Source organism: Staurois parvus, unplaced genomic scaffold (assembly GCF_062004578.1).
Source record: "Staurois parvus isolate SC_StPar_1 unplaced genomic scaffold, SC_StPar_1.0 ptg001270l, whole genome shotgun sequence".
NCBI lineage: Eukaryota > Metazoa > Chordata > Amphibia > Anura > Ranidae > Staurois > Staurois parvus.
Genome location: NW_028319066.1, coordinates 210,192 through 226,212, shown reverse-complemented (window position 1 = coordinate 226,212; position 16,021 = coordinate 210,192). Strand labels below are relative to the sequence as shown.

Below are 16,021 nucleotides of genomic sequence, written 5' to 3'. Positions count from 1 at the left end.
GGGGGGAGGGGGATCATATATGGAGGGAGAGGGGGGTGATGTATGGAGGGGGAGGGGGATCATATATGGAGGGAGAGGGGGTGATGTAAGGAGGGGGATCATATATGGAGGGAGAGGGGGGTGATGTAAGGAGGGGGATCATATATGGAGGGAGAGGGGGGTGATGTATGGAGGGGGATCATATATGGAGGGAGAGGGGGGTGATGTATGGAGGGGGAGGGGGAGGGGGATCATATATGGAGGGAAATGGGGGTGATGTATGGAGGGGGAGGGGGATCATATATGGAGGGAGAGGGGGGACATGTATGGAGGGGGAGGGGGATCATATATGGAGGGAAATGGGGGTGATGTATGGAGGGGGGACATGTATGGAGGGTGAGGGGGATCATATATGGAGGGAAATGGGGGGGAGGGGGATCATATATGGAGGGAGAGGGGGATCATATATGGAGGGAAATGGGGGGGAGGGGGATCATATATGGAGGGAGAGGGGGGTGATGTATGGAGGGGGATCATATATGGAGGGAGAGGGGGTGATGTAAGGAGGGGGATCATATATGGAGGGAGAGGGGGGTGATGTAAGGAGGGGGTGATGTATGGAGGGGGATCATATATGGAGGGAGAGGGGGGTGATGTATGGAGGGGGACATGTATGGAGGGGGAGGGGGTCATGTATGGAGGGGATCATATATGGAGGGAAATGGGGGTGATGTATGGAGGGGGAGGAGGATCATATATGGAGGGAAATGGGGGTGATGTATGGAGGGAAATGGGGGTGATGTATGGAGGGGGAGGGGTATCATGTATGGAGGGAGAGGGGGGTGATGTATGGAGGGGGAGGGGGATCATATATGGAGGGAAATGGGGGTGATGTATGGAGGGGGGACATGTATGGAGGGTGAGGGGGATCATATATGGAGGGAAATGGGGGGGAGGGGGATCATATATGGAGGGAGAGGGGGGTGATGTATGGAGGGGGAGGGGGATCATATATGGAGGGAAATGGGGGTGATGTATGGAGGGGGAGGGGGATCATGTATGGAGGGAGAGGGGGGTGATGTATGGAGGGGGAGGGGGATCATGTATGGAGGGAAATGGGGGTGATGTATGGAGGGGGAGGGGGATCATGTATGGAGGGAGAGGGGGTGATGTATGAAGGGGGAGGGGGATCATATATGGAGGGAGAGGGGGGTGATGTATGGAGGGGGGGGGGTGGATCATATATGGAGGGAGAGGGGGGTGATGTATGGAGGGAGAGGGGGGTCATATATGGAGGGAGAAGGGGGTGATGTATGGAGGGGGATCATATATGGAGGAAAATGGGGGTGATGTATGGAGGGGGAGGGGGATCATATATGGAGAGAAAGGGGGGTGATGTATGGAGGGAGGGGGGTCATGTATGGAGGGGGGATCATATATGGAGGAAAAGGGGGGTCATGTATGGATGGGGGGATCATATATGGAGGGGGTCATATATGGAGGGGAGAGGGCAGGGGTGTATGTACCACAAGGCAATCAAGGCACTTGCATAGGGTGACATTTTTCAGGGGGGCAGCTCCTCTCCCCAGAAGAACGGATAGAAGAAGGGACACACACACCATGAGAACCAGGTGGGATCTGAGAGAGGCTGCGGGCTGCTTGTTGGTGTATGTAGAGCCCGACTCTTGTTCTCGGGGATGTCCGGAGATGAAGATGGGTGTCTTTCTTTCTATCGCTGGGAAGGGGGGGGGGGTAGTGGAAGGCTCTCCCAGATGGGGGGCAGGGATGTTGTTGGTCAAAATGTTGTCTTCCAAAATTCGAATTTTGAAAAGAATAGACGATAAAAGAATAGAATAGAAAGAACAATAGAATAGAATAGAATGGAAAGAATATAATTGTCTTCCAAAATTCGAATTTCAGATAGGATAGAAAGCAGCTATTCTTCACAATGGATTCAAATTGATTTGATATTTTCAATTCGGATCCATTGGAAAAATATACACTGCAGCGCTGCACCCAAATGGGATTTATGGCCTCTTTTCCCCATGAATAGAGCTCTCTTTCGGTGGTATTTGATCACCTCTGCATTTTTTATTTTTTGCACTATAAATAAAAATGACCGACAATTTTGAAAAAAAAAAAACTATATTTTTGACTGTTTGCTATTAAACATATCCAGTAAAAAAATGTAAAAAATGTAATTTAGGCCAAAATGTATTCTGCTTCATGTCTTTGCTAAAAAAAAATCCCAATACGTGTAAATTAATTGATTTACATGAACGTTATAGCGTTTACAAATGGTGGTATATATACAGGGATTTTTTTTTTTTTACTGGAAATTTCGTTGATCAGTGACTTATAGCGGAACTGCGGCAGGCATTCTGACACTGGGGGGGACTGACTTGGTGTCACTGACATCCCCAGTGACACCAATGCAGTGATCAGTGCTAATAAAAAGCACTGACACTGTACTAATGGCACTGGGCAGGAAGGGGTTAACATGTGGGGCGATCAAAGGGTTAACTGTGTGCTGTTTCACATTATGTGATGTGTGTGTTATGCAGAGCCATACAAAGCAGTGTGCAGGAGCTGAGAGGGGAGAGATCTTTATTGTTTACATGCTCAGAGATTGCCGATGCTGGCGGGGAATCACCAGGCGGGACCTGGTGATTGACAGCTGAGGCCGCAAATGGCTCGACACCCGTGCGCCCCCTATCCATAACTGCAAAATCACATATATATACATGATTTTGCGCACCCGTGCCGCCCTGTAGCAGTGTTTCTGCTATAGGGCAGTGTGGAAGCAGTTAAATTGCCCAATGTGCATGGAGCCTAATGGTGAACAGGGAGGAGAGAGGGGGACACAGACAGCAATAAAAACTGACAGGGGTTCTAATCCATCTCCACTCAATGCAACAATAAAAAAAAAGTTTTGCTTTTAGTTACACTTTAAACCTGCCGTAGCTGTGTAGCATATGTAGTGCACCGCCCAGTTCCAATGTTAGGATTTAGGTAGGTCGGGGGATGGTAAAAGTGTAGGTCAACTGCCTGTTTTACCGCTCCTTGTGAAATGGTCCTTAGTGCAGATATATAGAAATTCCAACAATGTATATATACAGTATATTGATATACAGGTATATGTCACCTGGTCACAGATGGTCTTTAGTACGTTCTGTTTGATCTTGTTTTCTTTTTATAGGGGAAATGGCTCAGAGGATCTTGCTGGAGTTCGATGCCCTAGATAAGTATTCGCGAGACGTCCTGGCCAAGCATGCAAAGGTGGGTTACAGGATACACTGCAGGCTGATGAGTCTACCCTGGAAGACAGACAATTCTGCCGCCACTCTATGTAACATTCGCCAACATGGTAACTTGAAAACTACACACATAATTCCCAGCAGATTTAAATCTGACCTCCGGCTTTCCCCCTAGTCTGGCACAGTTGTGGTGGCTTCTCCTGGACTGAAATGGCTGACTCTGATTTCACTGCACACTGTGAGCTATATCAGTAAATACGTCTTTCTCCCTTGTTTCCAGCCCCTACCCACCTTCGAGCACTGTCCTTTGGTTCCAGCCCCTACCTACCTCCAAGCACTGTCCTTTGGTTCCAGCCCCTACCCACCTCCGAGCACTGTCCCTTGGTTCTAACCCCTACCCACCTCCGAGCACTGTCCCTTGGTTCCATCCCCTACCTACCTCCAAGCACTGTCCTTTGGTTCCAGCCCCTACCCACCTCCGGGCACTGTCCCTTGGTTCCAGCCCCTACCCACCTCCGGGCACTGTCCCTTGGTTCCAGCCCCTACCCACTTCCGGGCACTGTCCCTTGGTTCCAGCCCCTACCCACCTCCGAGCACTGTCCGTTGGTTCCAGCCCCTACCTACCTCCGAGCACTGTCCCTTGGTTCCAGCCCCTACCCACCTACGAGCACTGTCCGTTGGTTCCAGCCCCTACCCACCTACGAGCACTGTCCGTTGGTTCCAGCCCCTACCCACCTCCGAGCACTGTCCTTTGGTTCCAGCCCCTACCTACCTCCAAGCACTGTCCTTTGGTTCCAGCCCCTACCCGTCTCCGGACACTGTCCCTTGGTTTCAGCCCATACCTATCTCCGAGCACTGTCCCTTCGTTCCAGCCTCTACCTACCTCCAAGCACTGTCCCTTCGTTCCACCCCCTACCTACCTCCAAGCACTGTCCCTTGGTTCCACCCCCTACCTACCTCCAAGCACTGTCCCGTGGTTCCAGCCCCTACCCATCTCCATGCACTGCCACTTGGTTCCACCCCCTACCTACCTCCAAGCACTGTCCCTTGGTTCCATCCCCTACCTACCTCCGAGCACTGTCCCTTGGTTCCAGCCCCTACCTACCTCCGAGCACTGTCCCTTTGTTCCAGCCCCTACCTACCTCCGAGCACTGTCCCTTGGTTCCAGCCTCTACCTACCTCCGAGCACTGTCCATTGGTTCCACCCCCTACCTACCTCCAAGCACTGTCCCTTGGTTCCAGCCCCTACCCATCTCCATGCACTGCCACTTGGTTCCACCCCCTACCTACCTCCAAGCACTGTCCCTTGGTTCCATCCCCTACCTACCTCCGAGCACTGTCCCTTGGTTCCAGCCCCTACCTACCTCCGAGCACTGTCCGTTGGTTCCAGCCCCTACCCACCTACGAGCACTGTCCGTTGGTTTCAGCCCCTACCCACCTCTGAGCACTATCCTTTGGTTCCAGCCCCTACCCATCTCCGAGCACCGTCCCTTGGTTCCAGCCCCTACCCATCTCCGAGCACTGTCCATTGGTTCCAGCCCCTGCCCACCTCTGAGCACTGTCCCTTGGTTCCATCCCCTACCTACCACCGAGCACTGTCCCTTGGTTCCAGCCCCTACTCATCTCTGAGCATTGTCCCTTGGTTCCAGCCCCTACCTACCTCCAAGCACTGTCCCTTGGTTCCAGCCCCTACCCATCTCCATGCACTGCCACTTGGTTCCACCCCCTACCTACCTCCAAGCACTGTCCCTTGGTTCCATCCCCTACCTATCCAAGCACTGTTCCTTGGTTCCAGCCCCTACCTACCTCCGAGCACTGTCCCTTGGTTCCAGCCCCTACCCACCTACGAGCACTGTCCGTTGGTTCCAGCCCTTACCCACCTCTGAGCACTGTCCTTTGGTTCCAGCCCCTACCCATCTCCGAGCACTGTCCCTTGGTTCCAGCCCCTACCCATCTCCGAGCACTGTCCCTTGGTTCCAGCCCCTACCCACCTCCGAGCACTGTCCCTTGGTTCCAGCCCCTACCTGCCTCTGAGCACTGCCACTTGCTTCCACTCCCTACCTACCTCCAAGCACTGTCCCTTGGTTCCATCCCCTACCTACCTCCAAGCACTGTCCCTTGGTTCCACCCCCTACCTACCACCGAGCACTGTCCCTTGGTTCCAGCCCCTACTCATCTCTGAGCATTGTCCCTTGGTTCCATCCCCTACATACCTCCGAGCACTGTCCCTTGGTTCCAGCCCCTACTCATCTCCGAGCATTGTCCCTTGGTTCCAGCCCCTACCTACCTCTGAACACTGTCTCTTGGTTCCAGCCCCTACCCAACTCCGAGCACCATCCCTTGGTTCCAGCCCCTACCCATCTCCGAGCACTGTCCCTTGGTTCCAGCTCTTACCCACCTCCGAGCACTGTCCTTTGGTTCCAGTCTCTACCCACCTCCAAACACTGTCCCTTGGTTCCAGCCCCTACCCATCTCCGAGCACTGTCCCTTGGTTCCAGCCCCTACCCATCTCCGAGCACTGTCCCTTGGTTCCAGCCCCTACCCACCTCCGAGCACTGTCCTTTGGTTCCAGCCCCTACCTACCTCCAAGCACTGTCCTTTGGTTCCAGCCCCTACCCATCTCCGGACACTGTCCCTTGGTTTCAGCCCATACCTATCTCCGAGCACTGTCCCTTCGTTCCAGCCTCTACCTACCTCCAAGCACTGTCCCTTCGTTCCACCCCCTACCTACCTCCAAGCACTGTCCCTTGGTTCCACCCCCTACCTACCTCCAAGCACTGTCCCGTGGTTCCAGCCCCTACCCATCTCCATGCACTGCCACTTGGTTCCACCCCCTACCTACCTCCAAGCACTGTCCCTTGGTTCCATCCCCTACCTACCTCCGAGCACTGTCCCTTGGTTCCAGCCCCTACCTACCTCCGAGCACTGTCCCTTGGTTCCAGCCCCTACCTACCTCCGAGCACTGTCCCTTGGTTCCAGCCTCTACCTACCTCCGAGCACTGTCCATTGGTTCCACCCCCTACCTACCTCCAAGCACTGTCCCTTGGTTCCAGCCCCTACCCATCTCCATGCACTGCCACTTGGTTCCACCCCCTACCTACCTCCAAGCACTGTCCCTTGGTTCCATCCCCTACCTACCTCCGAGCACTGTCCCTTGGTTCCAGCCCCTACCTACCTCCGAGCACTGTCCGTTGGTTCCAGCCCCTACCCACCTACGAGCACTGTCCGTTGGTTTCAGCCCCTACCCACCTCTGAGCACTGTCCTTTGGTTCCAGCCCCTACCCATCTCCGAGCACCGTCCCTTGGTTCCAGCCCCTACCCATCTCCGAGCACTGTCCATTGGTTCCAGCCCCTACCCACCTCCGAGCACTGTCCCTTGGTTCCATCCCCTACCTACCACCGAGCACTGTCCCTTGGTTCCAGCCCCTACTCATCTCTGAGCATTGTCCCTTGGTTCCAGCCCCTACCTACCTCCAAGCACTGTCCCTTGGTTCCAGCCCCTACCCATCTCCATGCACTGCCACTTGGTTCCACCCCCTACCTACCTCCAAGCACTGTCCCTTGGTTCCATCCCCTACCTACCTCCAAGCACTGTCCCTTGGTTCCAGCCCCTACCTACCTCCGAGCACTGTCCCTTGGTTCCAGCCCCTACCCACCTACGAGCACTGTCCGTTGGTTCCAGCCCTTACCCACCTCTGAGCACTGTCCTTTGGTTCCAGCCCCTACCCATCTCCGAGCACTGTCCCTTGGTTCCAGCCCCTACCCATCTCCGAGCACTGTCCCTTGGTTCCAGCCCCTACCCATCTCCGAGCACTGTCCCTTGGTTCCAGCCCCTACCCACCTCCGAGCACTGTCCCTTGGTCCAGCCCCTACCTGCCTCTGAGCACTGCCACTTGCTTCCACTCCCTACCTACCTCCAAGCACTGTCCCTTGGTTCCATCCCCTACCTACCTCCAAGCACTGTCCCTTGGTTCCACCCCCTACCTACCACCGAGCACTGTCCCTTGGTTCCAGCCCCTACTCATCTCTGAGCATTGTCCCTTGGTTCCATCCCCTACATACCTCCGAGCACTGTCCCTTGGTTCCAGCCCCTACTCATCTCCGAGCATTGTCCCTTGGTTCCAGCCCCTACCTACCTCTGAACACTGTCTCTTGGTTCCAGCCCCTACCCATCTCCGAGCACTGTCCCTTGGTTCCAGCTCTTACCCACCTCCGAGCACTGTCCTTTGGTTCCAGTCTCTACCCACCTCCAAACACTGTCCCTTGGTTCCAGCCCCTACCCATCTCCGAGCACTGTCCCTTGGTTCCAGCCCCTACCCACCTCCGAGCACTGTCCCTTGGTTCCAGCCCCTACCTGCCTCTGAGCACTGCCACTTGCTTCCACTCCCTACCTACCTCCAAGCACTGTCCCTTGGTTCCATCCCCTACCTACCTCCAAGCACTGTCCCTTGGTTCCACCCCCTACCTACCACCGAGCACTGTCCCTTGGTTTCAGCCCCTACTCATCTCTGAGCATTGTCCCTTGGTTCCATCCCCTACATACCTCCGAGCACTGTCCCTTGGTTCCAGCCCCTACTCATCTCCGAGCATTGTCCCTTGGCTCCAGCCCCTACCTACCTCTGAACACTGTCTCTTGGTTCCAGCCCCTACCCAACTCCGAGCACTGTCCCTTGGTTCCAGCCCTTACCCACCTCCGAGCACTGTCCTTTGGTTCCAGTCTCTACCCACCTCCAAACACCGTCCCTTGGTTCCAGCCCCTACCCATCTCCGAGCACCATCCCTTGGTTCCAGCCCCTACTCATCTCCGAGCACCGTCCCTTGGTTCCAGCCCCTACCCATCTCCGCAGCAAGCATCAATCGACCCTCCAGTAGCCAGGATCAATAGACCCCTCCCCCAGCAACAATAGACCCTCCCAAGCAACAATGGACCTCCTGCTGCAAAATACCACTCAGCAAAAATAGACCTCCCCAGAAACAATAGTCCCCCACGCAAAATAGTTACCCTCACACAGCAGCCAGCATCAATAGACTCTCCAATAGCCAGCATCAATAGACTCTCCAGTAGCCGACATCAATAGACCTCTTCCTCAACAGTAGATCACTCCCAGCAATAATTGACCACCAGCAGCAGCAATAGACCCCCATGCAAAAATAGATCCCTACCAGTGACAATAGATCACCAAAGAGCCAGCATCAATAGACCCACCAGCACGTCTTGCCATTAGATAGATCCGGTGCAGGAGGTGCCAGAATTGTGTTCCCCCACGTTCCTACTGAAAAAAAGCCCAGTGTTTTTCCATTCTGTGTCCACCTTTATCCGGTTCTGTGCACAGGACACAGTTATGGTGCGGTGTAAAGGTAGCACAGGTATCATACTCTGATTGCAGAGTGCGGTGCATACCGATGTATAGGGTCTGCATGTGACCCATTTCTTCTAGGAGAAGCGTGTGACCACAAGTCTCATAGATGGTGTGACCTAGACCAGGCGTCTGCCTCTATTTCTGAGACTCAGACATATCTTGCAATAGGCAGGGGGATATCCTGAGGTCACCGGTGACATGTGCCAGGAGGCTGCGGGCAGGTGGAGGGCTGGCCAAGCTGCTGCAATTCTCATCTAGGCAAGAGTTGTGAAAGTGGGTGTTGTTAATTGTCAGAAAAAGGTACCCACTCCAAGAAAAACAAAACAGTTTTGTTACATTGGGCGGGGGAGGAGGATGACCGGAACTTTCATTTTAGGCGAACTTCCTCTTTAGGACTGGTTCACACCAGATGCAGTCCAGTGTGGTTTTTTTCCGCATCAAAAATGCATGGATAGTAGGTTATATGGTTTCCAATGGCATAGTTCACAATAGGGCGGGCAGTTTTAGTGCATTAAAGTTGAAGAAAAAAAAGTAGAACATGCTGCATTTTTTCTGCACTGAACTCTACTGGAATGCAGTAAAATGCATAAAAATGCACCAGAACGCGCCTAGATGCACCAAGAACGCACATGCCCTTATTTACCCTAGGTTTACATATGTGCGGGTGGTGCTGCTGCGGATCCGCACGAAAATCTGTGCAGCCGCACCACCCACACAGAGAATTGTGGACCCGCGGGCGGGTGCCATTAGTTCTAATGGCACGCCGCCCGCACTGGAAAACACAACCATACTGGGAACCTAGGTTTCCGTGCGGGCTGCGTTTTCCAAAGAAGTGCAGGGACTTCTTCCCTGCGTGTCCCAGGCACGGGAGTCCATTCAAATGAATGGGCTCTCGTGCCCGTGCTAAACGCAGCCCTCACGGCCGCATAGATGTGAACCGTCAAGGTGAAGGAACAAATACCCCGACACACATAAAAAATGCATCATAAACACGCATGCAGAAATGCATCCAGACCGTGTGTTCTATGGTGTGAACCAGCCTTTAAATTATATGTCCAGCCAAAACTAATTTTTAAGTTTTTTAAAGAGTGGGGGAAGGAATAGATCCCTTTCAGGTTTTTACTGCTATCTAGCGGATCCATTAGAGGGATTTCCCGTCACTTTCTGTCTCGGTGACAACAGTTTCACCAGAGGGGAAGGAAGATCTGCAGCAGGGACCCAGACAGCAATTTTCTTTGTAATGTAGGGGAAGACTACTTCACCCCAAGCTTTTGATTGCAATTTTGTTCTCACTTTTGATACCCGCCATTCACAGTCTTCTGGGTTGGAAGCCCGGTGGCATTCGACCCAGGAGACCGAGGACATCTTGTGGAGAAGTCGAAGTACTGCTAGTGCTGAAGTGAGAACTGTCTGGGAAATCGGTGTGGCCAATAGCGACCAACTTGGCAGCATTTCATCGACAGTGTAAAGGAACTTGTCATTCAGTAATTCTATAAATCAGGCTCCTTCTCTGTTCTGTTTGAAATCCTTTTGGTATTATTTTTTTTTTCTAGAAACAGACCCTGAGCTACCTGCAGGGTCTCCACTCCCTGCAGATTCCCTTGACCTTCCATTCAGGACTGGAAGGTGATCAAGACACAGATAGAAAGTCAGCCAGCAGCAAACTGCCACTTGAAACACAGATAACTACCACAGAATCTCCAAGGTGTGCTCGATTTTCAGAACAACTTATTTTTTTTATTTATTTCAGGTACTTATATAGCGCCGTCAATTTACACAGCACTTTACATATATATTGTACATTCCCATCAGTCCCTAACCCTCAAGGGGTGTACAATCTAAGGTCCCTAACTCACAGTCATACATACACATACTATGGACAATTTAGACAGGAGCCAATTAACCTACCAGCATGTCTTTGGAGTGTGGGAGGAAACCGGAGTACCTGGAGGAAACCCACGCAGGCACAGGGAGAACATTCATACTCCAGGCAGGAGGTGGTTGGGATTCAAACCAACAACCCTAGTACTGCCAGGTGGAAGTGCTAACCATTTAGCCACTGTGCTTGTATCATAAAGTAAACCTGTGCTAAAAGAAATCTGGACTCCATTGGGGACTTCTGAAAATGCTACTTGCCTGGCTGGCTCTGGTTTTAATACCTTCGTAAGCCTAGAACAGGCGTGCAATAAAAGCAATCAAAGAGAAGTCAGAACTTCTGATGTGCATACTTGTTCTGAGCCCGTGTCTCAGAGAGTACTGAAGATATTGGACTACCATGGCAGTCAGGCAATAAGTATTTTATGAAGAAGAGTCAGCAATGGCAGTTTCCATATTTCTCCCAGTAGAGCTTTCCTTAAAGTGCATGTAAACCCCAACAATAAACTTCTCTTATTTGCTCCCTTGTGATCTGTTAAAAATGCCATTGAAAATGGTTTGTTGTATCTGTTTGATAAGTGCAAAAAATGCCTGTTCATCCACTGACCACCAATGAAGGGGGTGTGGGGGGGTTAATCTTTACTTCCACTGACCACTGATAAAAGGGAGTTGGGTGGTTAATTATAACTGCCACTGACTATTGATGAAGGAAGTCAGGTGGGTGATTATAACTGCCGCTGACTACTGATGAAGGGAGTCGGTTGGTTATTTATAACTGCCACTGACTACTGATGAAGGAGGTTGGTTATTTATAACTGCCACTGACTACTGATGAAGGAGGTTGGTTATTTATAACTGCCACTGACTACTGATGAAGGAGGTTGGTTATTTATAACTGCCACTGACTACTGATGAAGGAGGTTGGTTATTTATAACTGCCACTGACTACTGATGAAGGAGGTTGGTTATTTATAACTGCCACTGACTACTGATGAAGTCAGGTGGGTAATTATAACTGCCACTGACTACTGATGATGGGAGTCGGTGGATACTTATAACTGCCACTGACTACTGATGAAAGGAGTCGGGTGGTTAATTATACTGTAACTGCCACTGACTACTGATAAAGGGAATCAGGTAGTTACCTATAACCACCACTGACTACTGATGAAGGGAGCTGGGTGGTTAATTATAACTGCCACTGACTACTGATGATGGGAGTTGGATGGTTACTTATAACTGCCACTGGCTACTCATAAAGGGAGTCAGGTGGTTACTTATAACTGCCACTGGCTACTCGTAAAGGGAGTCAGGTGGTTAATGATAACTGACACTGACTAGTGATGATGGGAGTCGGGCGGTTACTTATAACTGCCACTAGCTATTCATGAAGGGAGTCAGGGGGTTACCTATAACCGCAACTGACTACTGATTAAGGGAGTTGGGTGGTTAATGATAACTGCCGGTAACTACTGATGAAGGGAATTGGGTGGTTAATTATAACTGCCACTGACTACTGATGAAGGGAGTTGGGTTTTTAATTACAGCTGCCACTGACTACTGATGATGGGAGTTGTGTGGTTACTTAAAATTAACCAGCTGAATCCCTTCATTAGTAGTTGGTGGCAGTTATAATTGCCACTGACTACTAATGGAAGGAGCCAGGTGATTAATTATAACTGCTACTGACTACTGATGATGGGAGTCGGGTTTTTACTTATAACTGCCACTGACTACTGCTGAAGGGAGTCAGCTGGTTAGTTATAACTGCCACTGACTACTGATGAAAGGAGTCGGGTTGTTAAATATAACTGCCACTGACTACTGATGAAAGGAGTTGGATGGTTAATTATAACTGCCACTGATTACTGATGATGGGAATCAGGTGGTTACTTATAACTGTCTCTGGCTACTCATAAAGGAAATCAGGTGGTTAATTATAACTATTATAATAGCTATTCATGAAGGGAGTCAGGTGGTTACCTGTAACGAAACTGACTACTGATGAAAGGAGTCGGGTTTTTAATTATAACTGCCACTGACTACTGATGAAAGAAGTTGGGTGGTTAATGATAACTGCCACTGGCTACTGTCGATGGGAGTCAGGCGGTTACTTATAACTGTCTCTGGCTACTCATAAAGGGAGTCAGGTGGTTAAGTATAACTGCCACTGACTACTGATGAAAGAGAGTGTTCTGGTTAATTATTTGTGTCAGATTTGGCTATTTGTTTCTCCACTTTTTTGTGTCATACCAATACAAACCAAAAAATAAAAAAACATGAGAATGCCGAAACATTTGTAATTGCAATAATTTTCTGGGCGAAGTGGCAGAAATGCAGGGGGGGGGCCAAGATTTTTGGCCATGACTGTATGTGTAATATCACACGTGTGTACCGTGTACAATATAGTTACTAATGTTATTCTTTTTACAAGGAATAAAATCATCACTGACTATGCACAACCAGTAATACAACCTTTTGCTGTCTCTGCTGATCGCTCACCACAGAAAGGTAAGTTCTAAATTGTTTTCCTCATCTTAGAAAGGTGGATTCTACCCTTTTGTGAACAGAGAATTTGTATGCCTAGGCCAAATTCAGCACCGTCAGAATGTGTTTGTTACTTTGAAAGTAATTATTAGTTTAAGGGCGCATACAATTTTTATTTGGTACAGTGTTGTAAGAAACACCCTAATATTTATTATTATTTTCATTTTTTAAAATACATTGTCATTTATTTAATACTGTTATTGTAACTAACAATTACAGTATTAAAAAGATCCACAGTGCCATCTTCAGGCTGAATCATCATCTGCAGCCTGAAGGCTTCTTTTATCAATTAAACATCCAGCCTGCAATGATGATCACATAATTGAGAACCACTCGTTTGACGGAGACTCGAGTTGTTAGTGACAGCCCAGTATGAGAGCTAGCGGCCACAAAACGTGCTGTGCTAGCTGTGAATGGGGAAGAGGCAGGGTGGGGCGTCTATTAATGTGTCCTCGGCACGGGGCATCTTGCTGAAAAGTTTTACCTTAGGACTGGTCTTTTCTCCCCCCTTTGCATAGCATAGGGGGAAGTTTTTTTGGCCTACAGAGATATTTGGAAACAATGTAACTGATATGAGTATAGAACAGGAAGTTAGGAAAATATGAGATTTATGGCAGGATCCACGACTATTTGGGGATTTATCGAACAGATATAACAAACTGCTTTTAGTGGTATATTTAACAGACTAAAATGGAGTAAATGAGAGAATTTCATTGTTGGGGTTTATGTATTCTGTAATTCACTAACATCTCTGTACATCAGGGGTCTCCAAACCTTCTATACAAAGGGCCGGCTTACTGTCCTTCAGACTTTAGTCCCAGAATCCGTAAGAGTGAAAAAGAATGACAGTGCTTTTAGTCAGTGGAAGGAGGAATAGTGCCCCATCATTGGTGTCAGTGGGAGGAATAGTGCCCCATCATTGGTGTCAGTGGGAGGAATAGTGCCCCATCATTGGTATCAGTGGGAGGAATAGTGCCCCATCATTGGTATCAGTGGGAGGAATAGTGCCCCATCATTGGTATCAGTGGGAGGAATAGTGCCCCATCATTGGTATCAGTGGGAGGAATAGTGCCCCATCATTGGTGTCAGTGGGAGGAATAGTGCCCCATCATTGGTATCAGTGGGAGGAATAGTGCCCCATCATTGGTGTCAGTGGGAGGAATAGTGCCCCATCATTGGTGTCAGTGGGAGGAATAGTGCCCCATCATTGGTGTCAGTGGGAGGAATAGTGCCCCATCATTGGTATCAGTGGGAGGAATAGTGCCCCATCATTGGTGTCAGTGGGAGGAATAGTGCCCCATCATTGGTATCAGTGGGAGGAATAGTGCCCCATTATTGGTGCCAGTGGGAGGAATACTGCCCCATCATTGGTATTAGTAGGAGGAATAGTGCCCCATCATTGTTGTCAGTGGGAGGAATAGTGCCCCATCATTGTTGTCAGTGGGAGGAATAGTGCCCCATCATTGGTGTCAGTGGGAGGAATAGTGCCCCATCATTGGTGTCGGTGGGAGGAAAAGTGCCCCATCATTGGTGTCAGTGGGAGGAATAGTGCCCCATCATTGTTGTCAGTGGGAGGAATAGTGCCCCATCATTGGTGTCAGTGGGAGGAATAGTGCCCCATCATTGTTGTCAGTGGGAGGAATAGTGCCCCATCATTGGTGTGATTGGGAGGAATAGTGCCCCATCATTGGTATTAGTGGGAGGAATAGTGCCCCATCATTGGTGTCAGTGGGAGGAATAGTGCCCCATCATTGGTATCAGTGGGAGGAATAGTGCCCCATCATTGGTATCAGTGGGAGGAATAGTGCCCCATCATTGGTGTCAGTGGGAGGAATAGTGCCCCATCATTGGTGTCAGTGGGAGGAATAGTGCCCCATCATTGGTGTCGGTGGGAGGAATAGTGCCCCATCATTGGTATCAGTGGGAGGAATAGTGCCCCATCATTGGTATCAGTGGGAGGAATACTGCCCCATCATTGTTGTCAGTGGGAGGAATAGTGCCCCATCATTGGTGTCAGTGGGAGGAATAGTGCCCCATCATTGGTGTCAGTGGGAGGAATAGTGCCCCATCATTGGTGACAGTGGGAGGAATAGTGCCCCATCATTGGTATCAGTGGGAGGAATAGTGCCCCATCATTGGTATAAGTGGGAGGAATACTGCCCCATCATTGTTGTCAGTGGGAGGAATAGTGCCCCATCATTGGTATAAGTGGGAGGAATAGTGCCCCATCATTGGTGTCAGTGGGAGGAATAGTGCCCCATCATTGGTGTCAGTGGGAGGAATAGTGCCCCATCATTGGTGTCAGTGGGAGGAATAGTGCCCCATCATTGGTGTCAGTGGGAGGAATAGTGCCCCATTATTGGTATAAGTGGGAGGAATAGTGCCCCATTATTGGTATAAGTGGGAGGAATAGTGCCCCATAATTGGTATTAGTTGGAGGAACAGTGCCCCATCATTGGTGTCAGTGGGAGGAATAGAGCCCCATCATTGGTGTCAGTGGGAGGAATAGAGCCCCATCATTGGTGTCAGTGGGAGGAATAGAGCCCCATCATTGGTGTCAGTGGGAGGAATAGAGCCCCATCATTGGTGTCGGAGTGATGAATAGAACCCCATCATTGGTGTCAGTGGGATAAACAGTGCCCCTTCCTTGGTATTAGTTGGAGGAACAGTACCTAACTGTTTATATCAGTGGGAGGAATTGTGCCCCATGATTAGTGTCAGTGAAATGAAAATTGCCCCATAGTTAGTGCCAGTAGAAGAAATGGTGCCTCCTTGTTGGTATCAGTGGGAAGAATAGTAACCTGAGGGCCAGATAGAGGGAAGCAAAGGGCCACAGTTTGGAGACCACTGCTCTAGATAGCAGTTATTAGCAGGGCAGAGCTCAGTATGTGACATAGAGGGCTTCCTGACAAGAGATAACAGGGCTACTTCTCCTCCCAGAAAATGTTCTTTAAAGGGTGATCAGTAGATAATATATCATCTATACATCTATTTCCCCTTGTT

The 16,021-nt window shown here is 50.1% G+C and overlaps 1 protein-coding gene across 6 annotated transcripts in view; it reads left to right on the top strand.

The window, feature by feature from the left end:
• LOC149437674 (uncharacterized) overlaps positions 1-16,021 on the top strand; it is a 58,184-nt gene that overhangs the window by 1,092 nt on the left and 41,071 nt on the right. For 3 of the 6 annotated variants that reach the window (XM_089660732.1, XM_089660733.1, XM_089660729.1), the window contains exons 2-4: positions 3,179-3,258; positions 10,150-10,301; positions 12,906-12,982. In XM_089660732.1, coding sequence (XP_089516858.1) covers positions 3,184-3,258; positions 10,150-10,301; positions 12,906-12,982 — 304 coding nt within the window. In that variant the 5' untranslated portion in view covers positions 3,179-3,183. Of the gene's footprint in view, positions 1-1,500; positions 1,611-3,178; positions 3,259-10,149; positions 10,302-12,905; positions 12,983-16,021 lie in introns of those variants that run through there. The other 3 variants (XM_089660735.1, XM_089660734.1, XM_089660731.1) reach the window with 2 other exon arrangements.